Here is a 27,879-nt window from a genome sequence, read left to right as displayed (position 1 = left end):
TGTGCTTTTCCTCCTTTTCCGCTTGCCATCGGACACCGTGCGGACGGCTGATTGGACCGCGTGCGGACGGAGTAGCTGCTGTGCTTTGGGCTGCGTTCTTTGTGTTAGACGTGGGCGACGGCGAAGGTCCACCACCGGCGGCTGAAACGCTGCACGTGCTAGAAGTTCTGAGGTGTGCTATGGCCGCGGGTGAAATCAGCGACGACACGTGCACGCGTTTTTATGGATTTAGACAGTCTGCTAAGTGACCTGACAAAGAAAAAGAAGCAGAAGGACATTAGAGACTTTTTCTTCAAGAAATAAATGCTTTTTACGTACGTGTGCCTGAGTGAGTTCACCTCTGACTCTTTAATTTGGCTAGTTTTAATTGTTCCGATGATACGAATTTCGGCTAATACAAATATTTTTCGTGACCCCGTGAGATTCGTATCATCGAGATTCCACTGTACGTGCAACAGTGCACATCTACAATTTTTTTAATGTGATGGATTCAGCTTTTAACAACAGTACTCCATACTACTACACTGCTTTTGCAATCATGTATTGGCCCCAACTGATTTCTGTCACTACTGTTGATATGTGGCGCAGGGTATTAGGCTCAAAGGTGCAAGGCACGAGGCCCTATACCATCAGTGCCATTTGGTGTTCTTTAACCTCTTCTTCAGCCTGCAGATGCTTCACTTCCCCCATCCTTGTTTTCATTTCTCCTGGGATGGCATTTAAACATGTTTGCTAGGGAGGCCAATTCTTAAACAACGCAGCAGCCAACAAATTTATCAACAGAATAGTTTCAATTGTAAAGCAGGTATACATACATGCTCATAAAGCACAGAAAAATGTACAGGTCACCTGTTTGTACTTTTTTTTCCTTTCTTTATTTTTTCTCTGCTCCTTTTTTCTGTACTCACTAGTTTTAATGACCAGCATTCAACATATCTGCTGAATTTAGAGCTGACTAGCTCTAATGAAAAGTTACAATTATAGTAGTCACAGAAAGAAAGTTGTGCAAAAACTCTGTGGTTAGTGCGTCTGGCTCCTGGTTACATCATGTCACTGTTATCAAGGTTCAATTACTACTTGCACTATTTAGGAATGCTTTATTTTATGCCAAAAGGTGAATGCATGACTTGCGTTGGATTTTACTGACTTTCCTTCACAACAAAAGCAACCCATTGCACCTTTAGGCCACATGAAAGAATGTGTTGAGAAGCTACATAAAAGTTATGAGGAATATTAAAAAGGGCAAATTATACTAATTATCACATCATGTTTGACTATTCTCGCTTCATTACCAAGAAAAATGGCTTTCTGAGACACATCTCTCAATAAAGAAATATTTAAAAGGAATACTAAGCTGTCAGTAAATCCCGCTTCCTCAATATGAAAAAAAAGATAAATAACTGCTTATATGTAGAAATGCGAAAGCATTATAGTCGCTTTAGTGAAATGTTTCTTTCTGCGTGTTCCTTGACCGTGCAAGCTCGCGCCTGCATTTTAACTGCGCCTTGGTAAGGCTAAATGAAAACACGCAGTGTCTCAACATACTTGCTTGCCTACAAGGAGTCTATAATTTGGATCGCTCAGCAGCATTCAACTGGACATTAATACTTTTTATTTTATATACTAATTTTATACGCTCATGGCATGGCACTGCCTCCTACCCATTGGCTGCGCCATCACGTACCCAACGACGCACGCACTAGACCACACATTTATTCAGCCAGATGGCTGCAACGTGACGTGTGCAATGACGCATGCACTGGGCATACATTTAGTCAACGATAACTGGAGCCGCCATGGCGTCGGGCAAGTGTGCTCATCTTGCATCCCAAAGACTCGGGTTCGATTTCCACCCAGACCGTAATTTACCTCTTTTTTTCTTCAGAGGCACCAATTTGCTTTGTTTACAGTAAGCTCCCTGAGAAATTTGACGTCAATTTGAGTATTTTTTTAGGTGGTTTTACTCTTTGCTTTCGGCCATTTTTGTTACCATCATTCGGTCACGCTGCCCACTACAACGCCACATTTACGTGTAATAGGGCATATAATGCTTTCGCATTAAAAAAAAAAACGAGGGGGAGGGGGGGGGGGCCTGTTACGGTGACACAAGGCTTGGTCAGGAAGAAAAATGCAAGCATAAATGACATGTGATGACACCACCATCACATGTTTGACACCACCATCACAAGTTTCTGCATCAATTTGCCATGACACGAGTTTTGATGTCTACACGGGTCTAGCCGCTTGTTTATTGGTAAACAAGGATTAAATTGCATTCCGAGGGAAAAAGACTTAAATCTTAACAAGTTCCAAGAACTTTCAATGTGCCAAGTGGGAGGAAAAACAGCACAAAATTCTTGACCTCAATGAACTTGTGAGGTATTGGTGCTAAATTTAGAAAAAGAAAGCTTGTAATTTATTTTCTCCCCAAGCAATCCACGGTTTTCTGAGAGTAATGAAAATTGAGTTTCGAAATAATACCAGTCTAATCATGATTTAGCATTGCTCATTAGTGTCCCTTTAACAGATGAAAAACAACTTTAAATGTGAGAAAGAAAACAAGACACAATCATTAGCATGCAGTTTTTTACATATATGCAAAGTAAATGGTGAAAAAAATGTTCTACAGTTTTTGCCTTCGGAAGCTCCAGTTTACCTCCATTTCCAGTTCTGGGGCTTCATGGACTGAGAGTGGCACCAAGACAACCTTGTTAACCTTAAAGACCTGGTGGTTTCCCGGCAGGGACCCTATGAGACTTGTTTGTCGAATCAGGACTAACTGCTGGTCCGAGTCTGAAAAATAACAAGTCCAATTATTGGGCAAAGGAATTGTGCAAGTTGCCACATAATTTTAATGAAAGTTGTATGCTCCACTTTACATAATTTGTGGCTCACGATTCTTTCTTTCTCCCCTCCCCTTTTTTTACATCACTTTTCATTTCTTTTCTTTTTTGTTGGTGAAAGCAGTGGGTTTCAGTGTTTTCCCATATTCTCGTCTAACCTATAAGTGCGGTGCCCATCGTATGGCCACCGATGGAACGCCTGAGATAATTCGTGGATGTGAAACATCTGTAGTCTGGCTGTGCCATCTGCTGAGAAGTTTCAGGTTAAACTAAAATTTTATGACAGATGGCACAACAAACCTTATCGACTGTCAGTGTTGCTTGCGTCTCTCGTTTTCTGAGATAGTGGACCAGTGCAAAACGATGCAGAAATTCCAGAACTTCTTATGAACTCTGATTGAGAAGACTTTGATGTTGATTGCGAAGTGTCCTTAAGAAATGATGACAACAATGAAGAAGTAAGCTCACCTGAGGAACACTAACTGTCATAATTAAAATAATGCATTAGCATGTCTGAATTAGTTTGTAAAACCTTTTTCAAACGTTCAGCAACGTATTGTCAATAAATAGTATTTGAATTTACAGCCTGCAAATATTTTAACGAGCACCTGTCCTGTGTCTTTCTCGGCTGTTTGTGTGCATCTTCCTGTTTGCTTATTTTCCGTCGATCTGCAACGCACCATCTAGCCCATATGCAGGTGTTGTTAAATGTGTTACTTAGACAGAAATTAAACTTGTTGCATTTCAGAAAAACACCCAGCACCAAAAGGGTTAAAGATGTGCTATTCATAATGTAAAACTGTGCCAAGAATAAAGCACAGCTTAAATACTTGTTTTTATGAATTGCAAACAAGAAGAAAGATCATAGAAGTAGCTATATACTGTGAATGTAAACAACTTGACAGGAAAATGGGGGCTTGAAATGACCAACAGTGGCCACACAAGGAATGTCACTGGAGCCAGCATTTTGACAATGTTGAACAGAACCCAGGGTCCACTCAAAAAGATATGTATGAACAACTAAATGAGGATCAGGCTAAAATTTGTAATGATTCCATGACATAAAATCTTAGTTTGCCGAGATCAGGAAATGAATGCATTACTTCAAGTGTATCATGTAAAATATGGCTTCTGAACAACCATCAAATTAGGCCACATTGAAAGAACTAGAGTATATTGTGTCCCTCCTAACTAAAGAGCTACAAGAGCTTGAGAACAATAGTAGACACTCAAACTTAATCCTTTACAGTATCCCTGAATCCCCTGGGGAAGCTGAGGCAAAACTAAAGAGTGCACAACTATAGGCACAGCAGTTATTTATAAATTATTGACTACAGGGGCCACAAATTTTAAACGTGCAAAATTTGGCATTGTTCAGATGCAAAAAAAAAAAAAACTCAACAATTTTCATCAAAATTTTCACAAATATCCAACCAGTACTGGTAATTCAAAAACTGCGAAGAGGTGTTGCATTATCTTGCAAGGGTTAAGTTTTGGCCTTGTTGGTACATCTTTTCTAGGGCTTAGCACAGAAACTTGAGACAAGACACACACAAGGGCCAATCTAAACATTGGTTTATCTTGTGTCTATTCAAATGCTTATGTACACACCCTGCTTGGACCTGTGCAAGGTCTGCAGTATTGTATAAATAAAAAATTTAAAGATGAACGCCATATAATGGGTATTGGTATATACCAAAGACAAAAGAGGTCTCAATGGCAGACTTAGAGAGCACTGTATCAATGCCAAGAAAGGACGCAAGTGTAGCACGTTCAGTTGCTCGCGTCTGTTTAATGACTGCTTCGTTCTGCACAGGCATGAAGACGAAATGACAAGATTAATAATTTAATTGCTACAACAGATATATAAACTTGGCAAAGAGTGTGTTAGTACTCCTTCACTATTCTTATCCAGGAAAGAACTGTCATTTCTCGGAAGATTATAGCCTGCACATGCTTGTTTTTTTTGTCTGTGGTATACAAACCCTTGATCCAGCTTGTAATAAACCAATGTAGAAACTAGCGCTTGTAGTGTCTTGTTTTGTGTCCACCTAGCCTCCAGTTCCCGTGCTAAGCACTAGAGAAGAAGCATCATTTTGTTTTAAATCAGAGAACTAACCTTAAATCTGAACATACCGAACATGCAATTTTCATTTTAAATTTTCAGCCGTGCGTAATGTTTGGCTGTAATGTGTTTGGTCACCCCATTTCTGCCGCTGCTACACCAGCTTCAAGAAAAAAATTTCGAAGACTAGAAAAATAAAAACATTACAGGAATGGCAGCAAGTAAAATGAAGTCAGACATGCACCCTGCATACAATGTGCCAGAGAATGCTGGCTTAACAGATGCAAAATGTGCTACCTGCAGCAGAAATCACATTTGAGGTGCACTCCTCTGAATGAATCTAGAAATCTAGTAGACATGGAAAGTGTGTGGTGTAGTTTGGAAGCTTCCACGAGGAACAAGTTTAGTAAGGACAACATGTATACCAAACTTTCATGTCATACATTTGATGAAAGGGGATGCTCTTACAAACAAGAAGGACATTATAAATGTTGCGAAAGAAGCAGTGGATTCGCAAATCGTTTATGATGCACACTCTGCAGGAAGCCTAACTCCTGTACAGGCTCCACCATCCCTTGTTGGGAACAGGACAAAATTTACTCCTTGCGTCCAGCGTGGTTGAACTCCAAAACGGTTGAAGCTTTCATCACGGAGTTGCAAAGGAGAAAAATCATATGGATTCCACACAATCACATGAGTGTTGTTAAATGAGAGCCACATACCAAAAAGAATAATGTGAAGTCAAGGGCACATTTTAATTAAGCTGAGAACCGAAGTGACGTACTTCCAAATTAAATACAACTGTACCACTGTCAGAAGCAGCAGATCTGCATGTTTTGCTGGCATTATTTCCTCAAAGAAGTCAATAAAGCACATTCACACCACAGCAGCATTCATGAAACAGCACACGCATGATTTGCGTTATCAAAGAAAACAGCACATCTCAAGAATAAAGGGCATCACGCCGATTTACTTTCAGATGACATAGGGTGGTGATGGTGCTGCATAGCGCTTCCAAAACCAGTTTCAAATGCACGAACTGCACAAGAGTGAGTGCCACACAACAAATTCGAACTTTTCAGACACAGGAAATGTGTGCTTGCAATGGTGCAGGCAAGCTCGTCAAACATCAAGCAGTGTTGCATAGCTTGCCGTCACCAGCCAGTGAGGCCACACGGTGTGCCACTGAATTTGTCAGAAAACTTGAAATTATACAGAATAACGTCCCTATTCTGCTTCTTCCTGAAGCCAAAGTTGCACACTGTAGAAAAATAAGGCATAAGCCGGAAAATACAACGGCAGTGCCCGGTTCAGTTGTCTTTGCCCTTCTGCTCGCTTTATTGTAATTTCGCATCTTACTGCCGCTGACATGCACTGGCAGACTAGTCTTCCAAATTGTTTTCGTGAAGTTGGTAGAACAGGGCAAGAAATGGGGTGCCTCTAGATAAAAACATATGAACGAATGTTAGCATTAGCATGAGCATTTTTATAATGTACCAGCTGCTAATTATTGGCATGTTAATAAAGAAAATATATCTCTAATATCTCCTATTTATAATACAATCGAACATCACATACCAGCAAATTTTTTTTAACTTCATTTACAGTAGTTTCGAACTTATAGAAAGGAGAATACGTATGTTTAGAAAGAAGGTTCATTTCCCAATTTGAAAAAAAAAAAGATGATGCAACATGTTTTTTGCAGTTCCTGAATTACGTATTGGATGGGCATTTATGAAAATTTTCATGAAGATCGGCGATCAATGTACTTTTTATGGCACTCGAAAACATCAAATTTCACAACTTTAAAACTTGCAGCGTATTTAGGCATTAATTTACAAATAACTGCTAAGCCTTACTTTATGAACTTATTCAATAATAAGCATAGTTCTTTGAGGAAACTCAAAAATTTTCAGTTTTGTGTTAGAGTGAAAGTGGTCCTATTACGCCCCCCAACATAGCCTAATTGAAAGAAGTTTTCTCTTGGAGCCGACTTTTTTTTCTATTCTATATTGCACAGAAAGAACTGAGCTCGCTTGTGCATTTAAGGAACGATCTTCAACGACACTAATAATACATATTACCAGATTAATGCTTTATCTCTTGTGATATAGGCATTCAGATTTGCAAAGCTTGCTAATCTCAACAAAGTAATTTCTGACATATAGTGGTGCACTATTACTTTGTAGAAAAGCTACATGGCATTTAACAATATCAAGGTGGACTCCTTTCATCAAACACATTTTCTTATCTCGCATAAAGATTCCATTCAAAACAAAAAATACTTATCTGAACAGCAGGTTCATTCTTACCTGAACATATTGGTCTGAACACAATTGATTCAGTGAAGCTTTAAATGGCACAGTTTGCAAGCTCAGGAGATGCTGTCACTGAATATACGAGGGTTAATCAGAAATTCTTTGCCCTGTGTTTTATTAGCCAAAATAAGGTACATATAGGTCATTACAAATATATGTACTATTCTACGTAGTTTACACTACTCACACTTTTTCCACACAGTCCCCACACCAATTCTGACATTTGTCCCATCACAGCACTAAATTTGAGATGCCCCTGCTCCACACTGTCGACAGTCAGCGACACACGCAGCCTTCCCAAATGCTCATTGTCATGCAAGTCCTCACGGCTTTTTGTGAACTCGCAACACCACCACCTCACACTTCTCAAAGCGAGACATCTTCCCCGATAGGTGGGTTGCATTTCCCTGTGGATTTCAATTAACGTTAGTCCTTTGCTCCATAGAAAACTAATCACACTTCATTGCTTGTATGCCGTGGACATGTGAAGCACAGCTGCCATCTTCAACAACTAACAGCAACGCCGCGTCACAGAGCTGGTGGCAGATAAGGCAGGTATGGTCCAAGAAAGGTTGACCGCTGGGAATGGATATGTTGACTTTGCATCTACAGCCGTAGTTTGGCTAAAAAAAAAAATAGGGGCAAAGACCTTCTGATATGTCCTCGTAGAAAGGAAACTGAAGATGAATTCACTGTTGTAAAAAGCTTATTTACTAAAGTGGATGACTTGAAAAATTGCAGTAGGCGATGTAACCTTACATTTTATGGTGTTCCCGACAGTGAAAGTTGTGAGCTGCCTACTGCCTCTGAGAAAAAAGTGCAAGAAATCGTAGCCAGTCTGGGAATAATGTCTGTGCAGACTGAGAGGGCACATAACCTGGCCGGTACTACACTAATAAACCTCATTTGCTCATTGCAAATTTTGCAATGTGTAAAGACAACCAAGCCATTTTGGCCAATGTGAAGAAATTAAAAGGGTCCCAAATCAGTATTTCTGGGAATTTTTCAGAGATGGTAGGCAAGGAAAAAAAAAAGAGGTTCTACATGAATTCGGCAAAAGACATAGTACTGACAATGCTTGTGTAAATAAAAAATATAATGAGCCATTCTTATATGCTCAGCTCCGCTGCACATGTGACATTTCTTGTTAACAACTGCATTAGCATCAAGAACAAAATAGAAGCCTTCCACAACCTACTATACATGACCAAACCAAGAGTTGTGCTTGGAACAGAATTTTGGCTCGATGGGGATATTGAAGACAACGAGGTAGCTTATTTAAAAGAATACTGTAGGCTTCAAAAACGTCCTTACTGTAGGCTTCAAAAACGTCCTTACTGTAGGCTTCAAAAACGTCCTTGCAGGAGGGGCACCAAGTAAGAGCAATATCAATAATAATAAAAATAGACAATCAAAATGGAATAGTTATACAAAACTAAACAAGCAAACAAACATGCTATTAAAACTGCAAGCAAACACTGAGTTTTTAGTAATGTTCTGTACAATAATATAATAATTATATAATTGACTATATTATTATATATTATATAATTATAGAATGACTTAAAAATAATTAGTTTTAGTGCTGGAGGAAGTTAGTGATTCAATATGGCAATGTCTTGTTAGTCGATTTATTTATTTATTTATTTATTTCATTATTTATTAATTTATTTATATGTCTTGTTAATTCAGAATAGTTCCACATGCTTCAGGAAAGATAGAAACCGTCATGAAGGCGGGGTCTTTATACTTGTTGACAGCATGCTTGCTAGCTCCGTGCTTGATATTTGTAGTGGAACTTGCAAGGACAAGTAGTGTAAAATTAGATTGCCAAATGGAATATTAATATCAGTATGATAACTTTAGAGGCCCCCTACTCGATCTTTCAAAGACAATGGAGACAGTTATAATGGATTATCTCGTGACAGGTGGTGATTTTAACATCCTGTTAGAAATCAGCAACCTTCTCATGTTACTGCTACAGCTGCAGTAGCAATAGAAATGTTGAGCACAATTAACAATTTTGCCCTAACCCGTGATGGTGACACAGGGCACGAGACAAGTTACATCTTAGATTTATTTTTAACTAATCAGTCCAATTGGGTTAGGTCAATATTAAAATGTGGTGCCTGGTATAAATGACTATGCAGATGTGCTCAGTGAAATGAAATGGACATACGAAAAGACGTAAAAATCGACATCTTGGAAGATGTATAATTTACATTCAGATGAATACCAATGAAACAGGCCTTGCATTACAACCAAAACCAGCAGCATCGTTGACCTAAGGTGTTATTTCAAAACAAAAATGCCTGACCTTCAAGCACAATACACGCCATCGTGGGTGCAAACAGTGTGAAGTTCTAAATGTAAGCCATGGTTTATGGTGAGCTATGGCGCCTTAATGGTAAAATAAACAGGATATACAGGTATAAATTAAAAAATAACTGATATTTGTGAGCAACTAGTGGCCATAACCAAAATTTTGCAAGCGAAAATTTGTGACACAAAAACAGTATTCTTTCACTCTTTCTATCCTTAGTCTAGGAAAATGCAAAAGCTATTCCAGAATTTTATTAATTGTAACAAGAAAGACAGGGTATGTGTTCCTTCACTTCAGCATAATATATAGGCAATAAAAAATAGGTTACATAAAGTGAACTGCTTCAACAAGTTCTTTGCTTCCATCTTCACATCAAAAAAGTCAATTGAAATTTTAGCTCCGCCTTTCAACAGCAGCTTTGACAACCTAATTATTGATGAGTGGTATTAAGTTTCTTCTTGAACGTTTAGATACCTGCAAATTAGGAGGGCCGGATTAATTGACAGGTGGCATTTCATTCATCCCACCTTTCCTCAAGATAATAAACTCAAATTCATTGAGTAGGGGATGCCCTCCAAATGAATGGAAGATCGCACACGTTGTGCGATCTTAAATAAACTTAAACTTAAATAAACTTAAATAAACTTAAACTGTGCGATCTAAATAAACTTAAACTTTCTTCCGCCTCTGATCACACTGGCATTAATAATAAAGTGTTAAAACATTTGTCACCTAGTTTATCACCTATATTATGTGCACTCTTCTCGCAGTCTTTATCAACTAACACTATTCCGCACGATTGGAAGGTGGCAAAAGTCATACCCATTTTTAAGTCCGGAGACCGAATTCGCCCATTAAATTACCGCCCCATCTCCTTAACTAGTACTATTTGTAAATTACTTGAACACATCTTGTATACTGAAATCATTAACTACTTAGAAGAGCACAAAATTATTGTTGATTACCAACATGGCTTTTGTCGTGGTTATTTACGCGGAACACAGTTAGCCGCCTTTTTACATGACATACATTCATACCTAGACCTAGGCTTTCAAGTTGCTGCTATCTTCCTGGATTTCTCGAAAGCTTTCAATCGCGTTGCTCACCATAGACTAATACTGAAGCTAATGAACCTTAACATACACCCAACCGTTATTGGATGGATTAAGGATTTCCTCTCATCCAGAGTACAATATACGTCTGTTAACAGCAGTACTTCCTCTTATGCCAAAGTAACCTCCGATGTTCCGCAGGGCAGCATTCTTGGCCCTTTACTTTTGTTAATCTATATTAATGACCTGCCTAACTGTGTGTCTTCCCACATCAGACTTTTTGCCGAAGACTGTGTAATATATCGATTAATTTCATGCGACAATGACAAAGATATTCTTCAAACCGATCTTAACGCTATTAACACATGGTGTTCAACATGGTTGATGACTCTTAATACAGCTAAAACGAAGTTATTATCATTTACTAGGTGCAACCACCGTATTCCAACATCGTATGTAATATCTAACAACATAATTGAACTTACAACTTCATATAAGTACCTTGGTGTTCACTTACAGTCTGATCTAACGTGGCATCATCACATCCACCTGACGTTGGCATCAGCTAACCGCTCTTTAGGCCTCCTCAAACGCAACCTTAAGCATGCTCCAGCTAAACTACGCAGACTAGCATACATCACATTAATACGCCCCAAAATCGAGTATGCATCAGCCATCTGGGATCCTTTTCAAACATATATCACCCAAGAAATCGAATCACTGCAAAACCGTGCGGTCCGTTTCATTTTTTCTGATTATTCACCCTATACTAGCATTTCAGCACTAAAAGCTTGCGCTCATCTTGACGACTTATCTCATCACCGCAGAATTGCCCGCCTCTCACTGCTGCACAAACTTTATCATCATCCGCACCTTCACCGTATCTTCGAACCAGCGACAGCCTTCTTTCCACGCACAGACCATATCTTCAAGATAAAACGCATCAGTTGTCGCTCAGCTAACTATGCTAACTCCTTTGTTCCCCGAACAATTGTTGCATGGAATAACCTACCATCACACATTGCTACTCAAACCGATTTCGCAACCTTTCAGGAACTTTTACGCAATAGTTACATGTAAATATTTATCATGTACCGTTTCTTCATACGTTGTTCAGTGTATATATTGTTTTGATCATTGTCTTACCATTCTGCGTGCACATTGTACAAGTGGATTCATGTCTCATTAATTTGTTAACGTGACAACTGAAGCAGTTTAGAGCAACACCCCGTTTTACTTCTTTTACATTGTACCTATTTAATTCCCTTAATTTATTTTCTCAGACAGTTTTGTATTTTCTATCTGAGTTTCACTTGCCTAATGTATTTCGTATATTGTGTTTCGTATATTGTTTACTTGTGTATTTTGCTAAATATCATACTTTTGTATAACTTTTGTGTTCTCTTTTGTAAAAATTTTGTATAACTTTTGTGTACTTCAGTTGTTTTTTCCGTAACACGCAAAGCTCACATTTTTTTCATGTATCGGTACCCCCTATGTAATACCCCTTCGGGGGCCTTTAGGGGTATTATGAAATAAATAAAATAAATAAGTCAGGGCCCTGGAAACTAGTCAGCGATTACAGTTTGATATCTTTACCAAATAGTATTGTCCACAAATTATTAGAGCGTGCCTTGTGCAGCAACATTATTAGACACATAAATGGCCAAAACCTCCTTAATTTAAAACACCACGATTTCCAACAAGGACATTCCTCCATAGCCCAAGTAACAGAGTTCATACATGAAACTTTTGGTACTCTAGACAGGCATTACCTATGTGGATTGTTTTTGTAGATTATCGAAAAACGTTTGACATAGGAGATCACAAATTGCTTATTCACACACTATATTGGTTTAATATCAGTGAAAAAAAAAGTGATCACATGGGTGTCATGTCCACCCCTTGGCGGGCGAGCACACGCAAAGAACCGACACAGCAGTAGCTACCCAAAAAAGCCCCTGCTTTTTCATGTCAGTGCAATATACACACAGTGGTGCCTGTGATGAAAGTACTGCAAGCATTAGCACACTTGCGGACAGGTAAGGCCGTCATAGACATACGAGGTGCTACCCAAAAGTTCTGGGAATTTGAAAAGCGTCAGCAAACTGAGTGCAGTACACATTACCACCACTAGATCTAGCTAGCAGTATGCTTTGCGAATCAGTGTGCTGAATGACTTGCATCTAAGAAGTATTGTTTTGCAAAGTGTTGTTTTACAACACAATGTTTCACTGATTTGGCACATTTCTTAGCCACCTATATGGCAGACTTCAAGGAACAAAGGATTTGCATCAAGTTTTGCTTTAAACTTGGCAAAACTGCGGCAGAAACTCATCATATGCTAGAGGACGCTTTTGGAGTCGACACCATGAGCCAAAGTAGGACATTTTTATGGAATAAATGCTTCAAACAGGGTCGAATGTACGTTGATAACGACGAACGTTCTGGATGGCCATCAACGAGCACAACTCTGGAAATGATAGTGGAAGTTCGTAAGGCTATCCTTGGAAATTGCAGGCTAACTATAAAGAATGTCTGCAACATTGCAACATTGCAGGACAATCTTATGGCACAGTTCAGCTAATTTTGTCGGCTGTTTTGAACATGAGGCGCATTGCTGCAAAATTTGTGCCAGGACTTCTCAGTGACCAACAGGAGCTGAACCATGTTTCTATCTGACCAAAACTGAAGCAACAAGTCAGAGACAATCCCACATTCCTCTCCAGTGTAATAGCCGGGGTTGAGACATGGGTGTATGGCTACAATCCTAAAACCAAGCAGCAGTCATCACAATGGAAGTCGCCTAATTCCCCGCGGCCGGAAAAGGCATGTCAAGTTCATGGCAATGTGAAGTTCACACTCATTGTTTTTTTTGTTTTTTTTACCTACATGAAATTGTCCACAAGGAATTCATACCTCCTGGACAATCCGTGAATAGTGAGCTTTACTGTGATGTTTTGAGGTGCTTAAGGGGAGACGCGGATCTTCTGGCCCAAAAAGTCTAGAAAAAATGACTTTTTGTAACAATTTTTTTCGCAATGTAGACGTCCTAGAGAAGCTATTGCTGCAATAATAACGCGTTCTGATGAGTACTTATATTGTTATTGCGCTCTAAAGTCAGCTTCATCACCGCTTTTGCTAGCAAACGCCCCTCGAAAAGAGGCAAATTCAATGCCTTCGTCTACGCCAACCGTTACCCGCAGCGCGGCCATTTTGGAATCATTTGAAAGCTGGATTCTTCGACATTCCGTTTTTAGCGGGAAAAGGGCACCAAGTCTGGCTACTTGTAGGTACATGCTTTCGAAAAAGGGAGAATACTCGCACGGCATTGGCGCCTTTGTACCACGTAGGATAAATCCTGATCTCTGATTGGACGACCGGGAGTTTCGTTTCTCCGACAATGCGAAACGCCATGTTAGACGTGGTTTGCACGCAGTCTAGTGCGCCGTAGCAACGCGACGATGGCTGTCGGTCGACGGAAGTTCGCGACGGCTCATGCTTTCGGGAAAAAATGCAACCTTCTCGGATACCTAACTGGCATCTGATGAATCGGCAGTGACGGCAACCAGCACAGCGACGTGCGCCAGCAAGCGAACGGCAGCTACCGAAGCTACGACCGCACACACGATGCCTGCGGCCAGCAACACGTCGAGGGCAATGCACGTCGACACACTTCTCATCACAGAAGCCAAACAAGTGGGAATTGAACGTCGCGCGGAGGAGCAACGACAGAAGCTGTATTCGTTATCAGCTACCCGCCGAAAGCAGTCACTTATCGGAGATTCCCCGGAAGCGGCAGCGAGCGGGACCGCGTTTACGATTCTAAGCCTAGCGGCTCTAAATCGCCTGATTCGGTGCGAGAAATGCGAATTCTGCCGTGGCCCTTTGAATGTGTTAAAGGGCGACCGGGAATATGAAGTGGCCGTGAAACTAGTGGTGAACTGTACCATTTGCGACGACATAAGCACCGGATGGAGCTCACTAAGAAGAGGAGGATACATGCTGAAAAAGACCAGCACCGGCTAGTGGCGTCTGACAAGAAGTACGCCAGAGCAGAAAAGTTCATGCATGCCATAAAGAAGAGGCACATGAAAGAGAGCGATGGTGATTATGTGCCTGGTGGCTTCTAGTGCAAGGTGGACTTGAATTTCTTGCTGCAATTGCTAAGAATAAATCTAGATCATGTCCTGGAACTTCGTTATGCGTTTTCTCAAAAGCTGCATTTCTCCTATGACACGTGCTGTTGCCCACAGTATCTTTTGATGTAATAGTCCGATTTCAATTATTCTTGTTGCATTCAAAAGCTTATGAGTTTCTACACACAATAAAACTAATAAAATATGATATCCCTTATGCTAGAATTTTTTATGTGGCAATACAATAGATAAGAATTTTGAGCTTCATAACTACCACATTAGATATGGCAATAACTTTTGTATCAATAGAGCTAAAATTACAGTGATGGTCTAATTGTGATCTCTGATTGTTCTAGAATGTGTACATATAAATTTTTCTCTGATATTCAGTGGTAAAATTGTTGAAAAGCTGGGCAAATTGATTTTCAGAAGGTATTAATTATCTCAAAAAGTACTTAACATAAGAAAAAATAGATTGCATATATGCTTCTAGCAGGCTAAAGTATACCTTGCCTGAAAATTTCATTTGTGCATGACAAAAATTTACAAAAAACATCAAACACTAGTGTCTCCCCTTAAGAGAGAGCATTTGACACGAACGTCCAGAGAAGTGGAAGAACAACAACTGGCTTCTTCATCACGGCAATGCACCTGCTCATACATCACTCATTGTTCGACAGTTCCCGACTTTCAAACAAATCACAGTAATTCCGCACCCGCCCTATTCAACTGACCTCGCCCCTTGCGACTTTTTCTTGTTCCCAAAGTTGAAGCTGAGGCTGAAAGGACAACGGCTTCACACTTTTGAAGAGATCCAGTAGGAATCGCAGGTGGTCCTCAACACTGTCGCATGGAGAGTACCACGAATACATGGAATCGTGACAGAAATGCTGGGATCGGTGTATACATGCTCAAGGGGACTACTTTGAAGTTGACAGTGCTGATTAGGCATTGTCATAAACACATTTGTTTTTCACGACTGAATTTCCGGAACTTTTGGGTAGCACCTCGTACATTATCACTTGCGACTTACAAGAGCTGATAACACATCTCCCTGCTTAGCGAAGTGTGCACCTGTGATGCCAGTGACAAAAAAAAAAGACTGCACAAGCATGCAGGTTTCAATTTCAGTTTATTTCTGTGCTTTATACATCAGAAATGCAGAGAACGGGGGCAAAAAGCTTTGCCAATCCACAGCTTGATGGGATCCCTGTACTCTGAACTGGCAGAAAGGTAATGCATGCCAACACACTGTGTACAACACTTTACGCATTCAAGCCAAAAGAACAACACATGAAAATGTCAATCTGGCATTCCGTACCATTTGAGTTTCCTAACTTCGTGCCCTGAGTGTGTCACGCAAGCGGGAGGTGACCGGCTAGGCAATGGGAGGTGACCGGCAGGAGGTAGGAGGTGGCAGGAGGTGACCGGCATGCCGCAATTCTTCATTGCGTGCACTAGGTTGCTCATTTGGCAAGCTAGTGAAATACACTTCATGGTCACTAGGGCCAATGTCAGGTATATATTAACTTGCCATAGGCATGCCTTCAGGCCTAAAGTACACAAGAGCCCTGCTGTTTCTCCTTTATAGCCCTGTCCTTCTGACAAATGAGAACCTGGTTCACAGTTCTCGGCACCAACTTGCTGGAATGCAGGGGAATGGTCGAACACAGGTGCCGGCCTATTAGTAGTTACAACTGACTTCTCCCTAAGGGTCCTGGGGTATCCCTGTTATCTAACACTACAAGGTAGGGGTCACTCACTTTTTTATTAGATTCCTTACAGTTTAAATTATCCTCTCGGCCTCCCCATCAGCCTGCAGACCTCAGGCTTGTCGTGATGTGCTGAAAGCCGTAATCTTGTGCAAAATCTCGTAATTCTTACAACTGAAACTGCGGCCCGTAGTCAGATAATACAATTTCCAGTATACCATGCCATACAAAAATGGCCTTCAACTGATTCACAATGCTGGCACTATCTCACCTTGCAAGGCACGCAAGTCCTGCATACTGTGAGAGGTAATCAACAACTACAAGGCAGTGCGCACCACCAATCTGGCATAGGTCTGCGCCAACTTTTTTGCCACAGCAGTTGTGGTGTTTCCGCTAGAATCATAGGTTCTGCCATACTGGGCCCGTATTCTGAAACATTCGCCTTCCGCGAAACTATAGCCTTGGCCACGTCTCCGCCAACGGCGCGCACTGATTGGCGGTTTTAGCAAAATCAGAAAATAAACAGCGCCATCTAGTAGTTCCGGCCTATGTCATTTTATTGTCGTGGTGTCGATGAGTGCTCTCGACATATATTAAACAAACGAACACGCCTTTCGGCATTTGGTTGGTGGTGGAGTGTAGTGGTTTATAGTAGCCCTTTTGGTGGCGTCTTACACGCACTGTTTCGCAGCGTTATTTGTTGAGTCATTTGAAGTAAAACATTTCACACTTCCTTATTCAATTTATTTTACCAAAAGTGGCCGTAACCAACTGTAGGCAGTGCGCAGAACCCGTAGTGTGGCCACTACACTCGAAAACAACACACCTGAGCCGCTCTGCACTCGCACGGTGCGCGCTATCATGCGATGTGAAGCGTTCGACTGCTTGTGTTGGTAGTGCACGCTGACACCACAGGTAAGTAGTCGCTTGATTTATTGAACGTAACTATCGTGGCAGCGAAACTATAATGGAAGGCGAACGTTTAAGAATACGGCCCCTGGTCATGCGACATTGCACACACTTGGCATTGTCTATCAATTCGACAAGCTTTGAGCTTAATCCTGGCCACCACATGGACTCATGCTCTGGACCATGATTTTACGATTCCTTGATGGCCGTCATGCAAGTGACGCAGCGCTTCAGCCCACTGACACTGTGGTATGACGAGCTGCGTGCCTTTCAATAACACATTGTTCCAAACTGTAATCGATGCTTCTTACTGCCAATATGAACGCAACGAGATAGGAAGCGACCGGTACATAGGCCATCCACTCCACATCCAAAGCTTTGCCCCCAAACGTCGTCTCCTGCTCGTCCTTCTTTCACTTTTTCTATATATGCCCAACCTCGACCACCCTGGCATGCTTCAACGTGGCTAGTGACTTCTGGTACTGACAGCATTGACAAATTTGCTGACATCTCTCAAAGCAGCAACCTTGAAAGTGTATCAGTGGTTACCAGGCTTCCCAGGGACAAAACAACCGCAAACTTGAACCTCATTAGTCTCAATCTGAAGCGTAGTCCTCCATAAAGCAAGCAACAAAATCCCAATAAAGAAAGGCGTCAGGCAGGGAGATACGATATCTCCAATGCTATTCACAGCGTGTTTACAGGAGGTATTCAGAGACCTGGATTGGGAAGAATTGGGGATAAAAGTTAATGGAGAATACCTTAGTAACTTGCGATTCGCTGATGATATTGCCTTGCTTAGTAACTCAGGGGACCAATTGCAATGCATGCTCACTGACCTGGAGAGGCAAAGCAGAAAAGTGGGTCTAAAAATTAATCTGCAGAAAACAAAAGTAATGCTTAACAGTCTCGGTAGAGAACAGCAATTTACAATAGGCAGCGAGGCACTGGAAGTCGTAAGGGAATACATCTACTTAGGGCAGGTAGTGACGGCGGATCCGGATCATGAGACGGAAATAATCAGAAGAATAAGAATGGGCTGGGGTGCGTTTGGCAGGCATTCCCAAATCATGAACAGCAGGTTGCCATTATCCCTCAAGAGAAAAGTATATAATAGCTGTGTCTTACCAGTACTCACCTACGGGGCAGAAACCTGGAGGCTTACTAAAAGGGTTCTACTCAAATTGAGGACGACACAACGAGCTATGGAAAGAAGAATGATAGGTGTAACGTTAAGGGATAAGAAAAGAGCAGATTGGGTGAGGGAACAAACGCGAGTTAATGACATCTTAGTTGAAATCAAGAAAAAGAAATGGGCATGGGCAGGACATGTAATGAGGAGGGAAGATAACCGATGGTCATTAAGGGTTACGAACTGGATCCCAAGGGAAGGGAAGCGTAGCAGGGGGCGGCAGAAAGTTAGGTGGGCGGATGAGATTAAGAAGTTTGCAGGGACGGCATGGCCACAATTAGTACATGACCGGGGTTGTTGGAGAAGTATGGGAGAGGCCTTTGCCCTGCAGTGGGCGTAACCAGGCTGATGATGATGATGATGAAGAAGCGTTGAACACATGGCGGTAGCAGGTCGACAGGAGTCTTTCACAACAACATCACTAGAGGTTTCTGGTCAGTCTGAAATTGTACTTTTAGACTTCTTAGGTAGGCTTCAAACGTCTCCGCAGCCCAAGTCTACATCAGTATTTGTGCATCGCGTGATTTCATCGGAGTGAGTGCTCCGGATGCAAATGCTACAGGCCATCACTCCCCGTTCCACTGCATCAAAACCAACCCTAGACCAGAAGCAGAGGTGAAAGTGGCAAGTATCGTTATGTACGTAGGATTATACTTGGCTATGCATTTACTCGAACATAAGTCTTTTATGCTATTGAAAGCAGCCTCCTGTGCTTTGTCCCATTTCCACTCGTGAACCTTTTGAAGCAACTGGTGCACTAGAGTGCTCTTTTCCGAGAGGTTCAGAAGAAACAGAAAGAGATAATTCACCATGCCAAGAAATCGGCGCACATTAGATTCATTCCTAGGCATTATCATGTTTTTGATGGCAGCTACTTTCTACGGATCATGCTTTATGCAGTCTTTGGTCATGAGACAATCAAGAAAGGAAATTTTACCTACACTAAAACAATATTTGGCTCTGTTCAAGGTAACATCCACCTTTGCGAGCATTTGTAATGTCCTTTCTAAACTTTCGTGATGCTCAGCCTTTGTTGCTCCATAGACTAGGATGTCATCTATTAAATTTACCATGCCTTGTGCGCCTGCCAAGATCTGAGACATTTTTTTCTGAATATTCTCAAATGTAGAAGTAATCCAGAAAGGCAGCCTCTGAAAGCAGTATCTGCTGTACAGGGTGATAAAAGTGGTTAACGTCTGGCACTCTTCCGATAACTTTACTTGGTAAAACATGGAGTTGGCATCTAACTTCAAGAGTATGCTGCCTCGCTAAACAGGCTCAGTATCTCGTCTACGGTTGACAGCATATAGAGCTCTCGGACAACACTGCAATTGAACTGGGTTAAATCAATGCAAATACAAACCTCTCCAGATGGCTTCTGAACTGGGACCATTATGGCACATCATTCGGTTGGCCCTTCAACCGTTCTTATCACCCCCTGGTCTTCCATTTTGCCTAGTTCTCACTTGATGGCAACTCTCAGTAGAATTTGAACGCAGCGTGCCACATGAACCACATACAGAACATAGTCTGCCTTCAAATATGTTTTATACTCTCCAGTGAAAGACCTCAGTACCAGGAACTGCTGATGATAAGTGCAAACATACGGTTCGGCTGAACCCACTTCATTCAAAAATTTGACAATTCACAATTCTCCAGTAGCTCAATGGCTCAACAACACTGAGCGCAATTATGCCACGACATACACTGCCTGTGCTATTTATTTAACCTGCAAAATGAATAGCAGCACAAAACTTTCCCAAACATTCAACTGTTCATTACTTCGTCCCATCAAAAGAACATCTGTATGGTCTGCCTTCGTTGGTAAACCGGGAAGTGGAAGGCATAATTGACACTTCCACAACTGTGTCGACTTTCGCAAAGGCAGGTGTACTATTAATAGTTACTTGAATGAACCTAGGATTCTCCATGTCCACTGTAGATTCAGCAACATTCTTAACAGCCCGTAAAAATAGAGTTCATTGTCCGTTTGAAGAGATGAAAGTACTACCTTTGCAGGAGCAGCGACTTTCTTGTGGGAGACACAACTGAAGTGTCCTTTGACGTGGCAGTTGCAGCAAGAGGCAAACCTGGCTGGACACGAAGACCTTGGATGGGATGCTTGTCTGCAGAATAGACATCTCAGGTCCCCGGCATCTTAGCCTAGTGCACTGTCATCCCGTCAGTTGCCCCGCCCTTCCTGCTCGCTCTACATTGAAAAGTGCTCCTTTCTGATGGCCTCCACAGCAGTTTCTGCTATCAAGCTGGCTGTATGGCTTTTGGCATGTCGTAGTTGCTGTTGCTGCTCGAGGATGGTTCCTTTGAGCCTTGCTTTGGCGAGTGCTGGTGGTACTGAGCAGACTGGAATGGCTACTCGAAAAAAGTGGTGGACTTCCTGATTTCATCAACGGATTCAGAAGAGGCCGATCATCCATTGACGGTGTGATCGACCTAGTATCTTCTGTTCAACAGGAAAAGAGACGCCGTCGTCTGGTATGCGCAATATTTCTGGACATCAAAAGTGCCTACGACAACGTCTTCCACCATTCGATTCTTCAGGCGCTTGAGGATATTGGTGTTGGTGGCCGGATGTATGCATGGCTGCAGAGTTACCTCAGTGGCCGCACCATTTTCATGTCCACTTCGGATGGCGAGACTGATAGACATGAAGTTCGCAGGGGTATTCCACAGGGTGGTGTCCTTAGCCCAGTATTGTTCAATATGATACTGGTGGGCCTTGCAGACGAGCTACCTGAAACAGCGCGTATCAGTACGTACGCGGATGATATCTGTATTTGGTCATCCGGGGTCACACGTCCACAAGTGCGTGCAAGGCTTCAACGTGCGGTTACCATAACGGCGAAGTACTTGCGCCGTAGAGGCCTGCAACTCTCAGCAACTAAGTGTGCAGTCATGGCATTTACGCGCAAATCGATGTCAAATTATCCAATCTTTGTCGACGGAACGGCGCTTCCTTTAGTCACCCACCACAGATTTCTTGGCGTGATAATAGACTGAAGTCTTTCTTGGACCAAACATGTTACTGCGCTTAGGGCTAAACTGACTAACTTCATACACGTTCTTCGTGTAATATCAGGACTGAGATGGGGCCCCTCTGAACGAAGTTTGCTCCAAGTGTACCAGGCACTTTTTGTGGGCTACATACGCTACAGCATGCCTGTGTTATCTAACATGGGGTCATCTTGTATACGCACGCTGGAGAGCCTTCAGGCTCAAGCACTACGGATATGTCTTGGCTTGCCACACTGCACGTCAACTAAGGGCACAATAGCGGAAGCACGGGCTTGTCCTATCGACATATACAGGTCTTGTGAACCTGTGCGAACCTATCTTCGCCTGCTAACCAGACACTCACACCATCCACTGTCAATGCTTCCAAGCATCAACCTTGACTGTGCTTTTTCTAAAGCTATTGCATGTCACGCAAGCATTGTACCTGCAAGATTCCAGGCAACCGACATCCCCGCGACACCTCCATGGACATTGCCAAGACCACTAGTGAGGCTTCAGATACCCGGAATTAGGAAGAAATCTCACGTTTCCTCCATTGGCTTGAAGCAGCTCACCCTGTCCCATATATTTACTTTATATAGTGGGACTGTACAAGTATATACCGATGGTTCGGTCACGCCATCTGCCACAACGGCCGCATTTGTCATCCCACAACTTGGAATTACTCAACGATTTCGATTAGACCACAAATCGACATCTACGGCTGCGGAACTTGCGGGAATACGGGAGGCTGTCCGTTTTAGGAGAACGCAGACACCCCATAAATGGACAATATTGTGCGATGCCAAATCAGCGCTACAGGCGCTAAAATACTTTTTAAACAAAGGACCATACTATCTGCTCGTGCTGGAAATCGTCGAACTTTATCACAGTGCCGAGTAAAGTGGCCACGTGATCACCTTTCAATGGGTGCCTAGCCATTGTGGTGTTTTTGGTAATGAACTCGCTGACAGTGAGGCAAGATCGGCCTCCTCTTCCTCTGATGAAGTACGGATTGCCTACTCGCGACCTGACACCAACTCCATGATCAAGGCACTCATGCAGGACCTTACAAAGGCTTACAGAGCCCACTCTGATAACATTCACAGACGTCTACATATGATTGACGCAGACGGTAAATTCTGTTTGCCCCCGAAGCTTACACGGAGCAAAACATCATTGCTACACAGGATTCGGCTCGGCGTTGCTTTCACCCGTCGCTACGCACACCTCATCGGCCAATCGAACAGCCCTGATTGTGTACACTGCCAGATGCCCGAAACACTGCAACATGTACTGTGCGACTGCCCAGCATATATGCTGGAGCGAAGGACGTTAGACAGTTTCTTAGCCGGCGTTGGCAGGCAACTACTGTCGGAGGAAGCTATCCTCGGCCCATGGCCTGACACTGCAATTTCAATGCGTGCAACAAAAGTATTGTTGGAGTTTCTGCAGGACACCAAGCTCGACGAGCGGCTCTAGCGAGGCAACTGTCTCATGTACATAAGCACTCACCACTTCTCTTATCATCATCATCCATTCCAATACTTTCACTCCCCTTCCCTCTTCCCCAGTGCAGAGTAGCAGACTAGAGGGCACTAGCTCAGGTCGACCTCTCTGTCTTTCCTATCAATAAATTCTATTCATTCATTGGTGAGTGCTGCAGCCAATGTGATATCGGGACCCATTTGCAGGGTTTACAATAGCTGCACATCCCGAAGCATCACAACGAAGCGGTCACGAATCATCCTGTCCTTGAAGGAGTCGAAGTCGCATCTTTTAGCCAGTGTATGTAGAACAGCGACACATTGGTCAACAGACTTGCCCGAACCTTGGTTATGGCTATGAAAACAGGCACTCTCATAAACAATGTTTTGGGCCTCTACGAAGTGGTCATCAAACTTCCTCTTAACGACGTCATGCTTACTTTCATCTTCCTCAGACAAGTTGAAGGTCTGGAAGATTTCACTAGCTTGCCTTCCAATGGCATGAAGAAGCGTTCATACTTGAGCTTCATCGCTGTGCTCGTTGAGGTCAGACGCAAAACAGTAATCGTCAAATTCTTCTGACCAGGCAGTCCGCTCCACAATGTACTGAAATTGAAATTCGGCAGCTGCTGGTTGGCAATTATAGACGACAGAAATGGCTTCCGGTCGTTGGTGGACGTGGCTAGCTGTGCGCTGGCCTATCCAGCTTTTTAATGCTGGTGCAGACTGACCAGCTTCGTGCTTACAAGATGGGCCCAACTTCTGACATCACGCTGCATCCGCCCCTTGCCAAGTGAGCACGTGAAGAACTTATGCAGCAGCAGCTACCAAAAGAAGCCCCCATTTATTCATGCCCGTACAATATACTGGGTGTTTTGTTTACAGGTCAAAAATTTTTTAAATTTTGCACTTCAATGCATGAAACAGCATTTCCTAAAACAAGTAGCTGGAATGCCATGCAATTCGTAGGAAATTTTAAAAATTAATATCTCGAAACTGGTTTAGTTTGGAGAATTCATGATAATTCGCTATATTTAATATATTTAGATATGTGCCATAATGTAACTAATTTAGGTTAGTCAGTGTAATTATGTTAATTATTCAATTAAGTATTTCAATTTCTTATACAAGTAATGGCCGCTTAATTCAGTAATTAAGTTCAAGGGTCACAACTGTGCTATCTGCCACAAGCAATTTTTAAAAATGTAGGACCTTCTAAAAGAAAATACCCGGTATGCACAGCAATGCCTACGAGGACAGCACCGCAGGCATTAGCACACTCGTGGACAGATAAGGCTGTCATGAGCATACATATTATCACTTGTAACCTGCATGCGCTGATCGCACAATGGATTTAATTTAAGAATAACTTGCCTTGCTGTCCCTTATATGTTCTGATAAATGGTGCAGAATCTGACATCGTTTGCATAATGTCTGGTGCCCACCAGAGCTCGGTATTAAGCTCATTGCTCTTCTTAATATTTATAAATGATGTTTCAGACACCATCACTTTTTGAATTAGATATTCAAAGTGTCAATGAGAAAATTGTAGAGCAACATGAAAAACTCCCAATACAGCTTTCTATTACTCAATACAAGCTACATAATAGTGTTTTTTCGAGCGTGAAAGAAGCCCGCAAATACATGAAATATTGCTGCACGACTGGCCGCTCGAGGCACTTTGCGTGTATTCACGGACTTCTTTCAGGCTCGGAAAAACACTTTCATGCAGCTCGTATTGAGCAACAGAAAGCTGTATCGGGAATTTTTCATGTTCCTCTACAATTTTCTCATTGACACTTTTCATCTAATTATAATATTTGAGAAGTTTGTTAATTAATTAAAGCTAATTATGCAATTAAGCAGAATGCAAAAAAATATCTGAGTATCTCTAAGCGACGGCAAACAACATTACCTTGGTTCCGTCGAGCTACGTGGCATTTGCATATTTTTATATCTTGGTGCATGATAGTTGGGACACCCTGTATATATATAGTTTAAAGAGTAAAGAATTCCTGGTAACTGTTAAAGTATTTGAAGAAATCTACGTCGAAAAATACAACAGATTTATTTTTGACATCTCAGTTGTGGACCGGCCTTTATTAAGAATGCCTATATATATATATATATATATATATATATATATATATATATATATATATATATATATATAAAGAGAGAAAGAAGCAACTACATCATACAAATTTTGTGTTTCACCATTTTAACATCCTGATAGAAAAAATTTCTCCACAGATTTCATCACTTACTTTGACTGAAAAATGGTGCTTAAAATCACATGTCAATTATAAATAGAATTGCCTGAGCACACTGATGAAATATATTCAAAATCAGAAATAAAATAAATTAGGGGACAGACCAATACACTGAAATGACATGGCCATGATTCATTACTGGCAAACAAAGCAAAGGAAATTCGACCTGGTTAGCAGGTAGCATTATCTGTGCATGATATCAGTACAAAATATTTGTGGCCCTGGCTCCCTGAAAGTTTTCATAATACCACATTGGCTATGAATATAACTAAATTTATGCACACTCATAAACTATTACCACATTGCACTGGTAATAGGTAACCAGAAGCATTAAGAAATCATTCAATTTTGCATGGAGGTTTTGTTAGCAAATTACCACACATAATGCAAGTATGATAGCTTGGGAAATGCAGACTATGACAAAATATAAATGAAACGCCAAGGAGCAAACCTGGATGTGGCTGGAATTTTCCGATGATTCCATAAACTGTGCCCAAACAGACAGCATCTGTCAGCGTATGTAATTCAGATCCTGTAAAGTAAAAAATAAATAACCTCGTAACAAGGGCAGCAAACCCAGCATGAAGCGTACACCACAAAAAACATGCAGCGCGGTCCATGACTCCTTTACAGGACATACTTTAGTAAATGCGTGTTATAAATAAATTGTTTCTACCAAAGCATGCGCAATTCCAAAGAGAGAGCCGCGTCTAAGTTGATGCTTGAATTAATCTATGGCTGCAGCAACGCAAGAAATCCCGTAAGTGTATCTCCAACGGGAATATAAGTGAAACTAAGAAACTTTTCCGTGGCGCATGCAATTGAAAGTAATTAAAGGAAGCGTTATAAACCGCCGCTGTTGCCGCTGTATTATGCTCTCAAAATAACATACAATTTTCTAAAGGAAACTTTTGGACGGCCAAATGCAATGGTCACGGGCAATGAATAAAGACGGCCGCAATACCCAATGACATGCTGCGATGGAAGACTCACTGGCCGATCGATATATACAGACTTCATATATATGGACCGCGATGGATGAGCATTCGAGGTTTTGGTTAACGCCTTCGCCTAGCAGGAAACAAAAATGCCCTAAAGAATTATACACGTTACGCCCGGTGTTATTTGTCGGCACACTTTCTGCAACTGAGAAGCAGTCGACGTACGTCGACATAATCGTTCTGCGTAACGACTCGCGGCTCACACACTCATGCGCCAAACATAGTGACAGACGAACGTACGTTTTCTCGGTTCCAGTTTCCCGTCAACACGGCTGCACCACAAGGTTTCTTCACCATCGATGATCACGTAATAATCGGGAGTCATCAGAATTTCCATGATGACAAGGAAAACCACCACTGATATCAGGGCAGGGAGAAATTTTAATTTACCCTAGCATGCAAACTTCCTCACGATTTCACAGCTTAGCAACACCGATTGTTCGCCCCATGGGGCACAGATTGGCGTGCGTGAAAACGACACCACAGAATAAGACCCCATTACCACCCATCACACGGGGGCCGCTCGGCCCTGCCTGGCACAGCACCAACCACACAGTGAGAGTGACAGAAGAGAGAGAAGTAACTGTAGCTCAGCCGTAGCCCCGTAGCGGCCGTCACCAAACCATCTAACCACGCAAATGAACTTGATGGAGCGAGAGAGAGAAATTCAAGGAAAGGTAGAAAGAATAAGCAGAAATTTACTAACTGCTGAGATTGTTGGAATCATCTCTTTGGCCAAGACAAAACAAATTACCTGCATTAAATTAAAACATCTCGCATGACAAGGAACGAAACAGCTGCTAATGTAGCAAAGGTGCTCGAATGATTGAGGCATGGCCTCCGAAATTCGGCGACGCGCGACAGAGAGAGAGAGGGTGAAAAGCGCTCTTGACGGGCATGAGACGGTTGTCGAGGGTCGAAACCATAGTATTTGGTTTCTACATAACTTTTTTATTGTAACATATCCATTCAGGAGGTTATGCAGAAGTTCATGTTCATGGACAGAGCATGCACTGCAAAGAACGTTTGCTTTTAGATGGTTTTTAGTCGTAGAGTTCCTGTACTAACTTATGGTGCACTGGAATAGGGAAGCGTTGGCAGTGTGTCGTCCGTCGGCGAAAGAGAGAGAGAGAAACAACTTTATTGAGCCGAGCCCGACATCTTCTTAGACGCCGTCGATGGAAGTGGCGAAAGCGTGCCTCTTTTTGCGATGTCGGCCGGGGGGTGGCCGGGGGCATAGAGTTTACTCTATGGCCGGGGGTGCTGGAGCACGCTGGTGTACTGCAGCGCCGTAGAGTTTCATATTAGTATACCTAGAGGCAAATCTGGCGCTGCGATCGTTCAACCATCATGGGTATAGTGTACTAGAATAATTCTAGTACACTCTAATCATGGGAATGATGGGAAGTACAGGCTTCGGATTGGCATTCTATTGACTGGCGAACAAGTCTGCAAGTATTTTTTTGGCAGTTTTGGTTTCGCTCCAAGCGCAATTGCTATAACCTGCAGTGGGACAGTGCAACGCAAAGCTCTCTGCCTTTGTTATGTTGCTC

General features: G+C 42.1%; 1 protein-coding gene across 2 annotated transcripts in view; it reads right to left on the bottom strand.

Moving 5' to 3' along the window:
• Positions 1-26,950, bottom strand: part of sp3 (phosphatidylinositide phosphatase spermathreecae) — a 241,834-nt gene extending 214,884 nt beyond the window's left edge. Inside the window, exons 1-3 of one of the 2 annotated variants that reach the window (XM_075676714.1) lie at positions 26,567-26,950; positions 25,777-25,857; positions 2,657-2,793 (exon numbers count right to left, since the gene is read on the bottom strand). In XM_075676714.1, the coding sequence (XP_075532829.1) occupies positions 2,657-2,793; positions 25,777-25,857; positions 26,567-26,663 (315 nt within the window). In that variant the 5' untranslated portion in view covers positions 26,664-26,950. The remainder of the gene's footprint in view (positions 1-2,656; positions 2,794-25,776; positions 25,858-26,566) is intronic. The other variant, XM_075676715.1, reaches the window with a different exon arrangement.
• Positions 26,951-27,879: the final 929 nt, after the last annotated feature.

This window comes from Dermacentor variabilis, unplaced genomic scaffold (assembly GCF_050947875.1).
Source record: "Dermacentor variabilis isolate Ectoservices unplaced genomic scaffold, ASM5094787v1 scaffold_12, whole genome shotgun sequence".
In the NCBI taxonomy this organism is placed as follows: Eukaryota; Metazoa; Arthropoda; class Arachnida; order Ixodida; family Ixodidae; genus Dermacentor; species Dermacentor variabilis.
The sequence above is the reverse complement of the archived record's forward strand: the minus strand, read 5'-3'. Positions and strand labels throughout refer to the sequence as shown.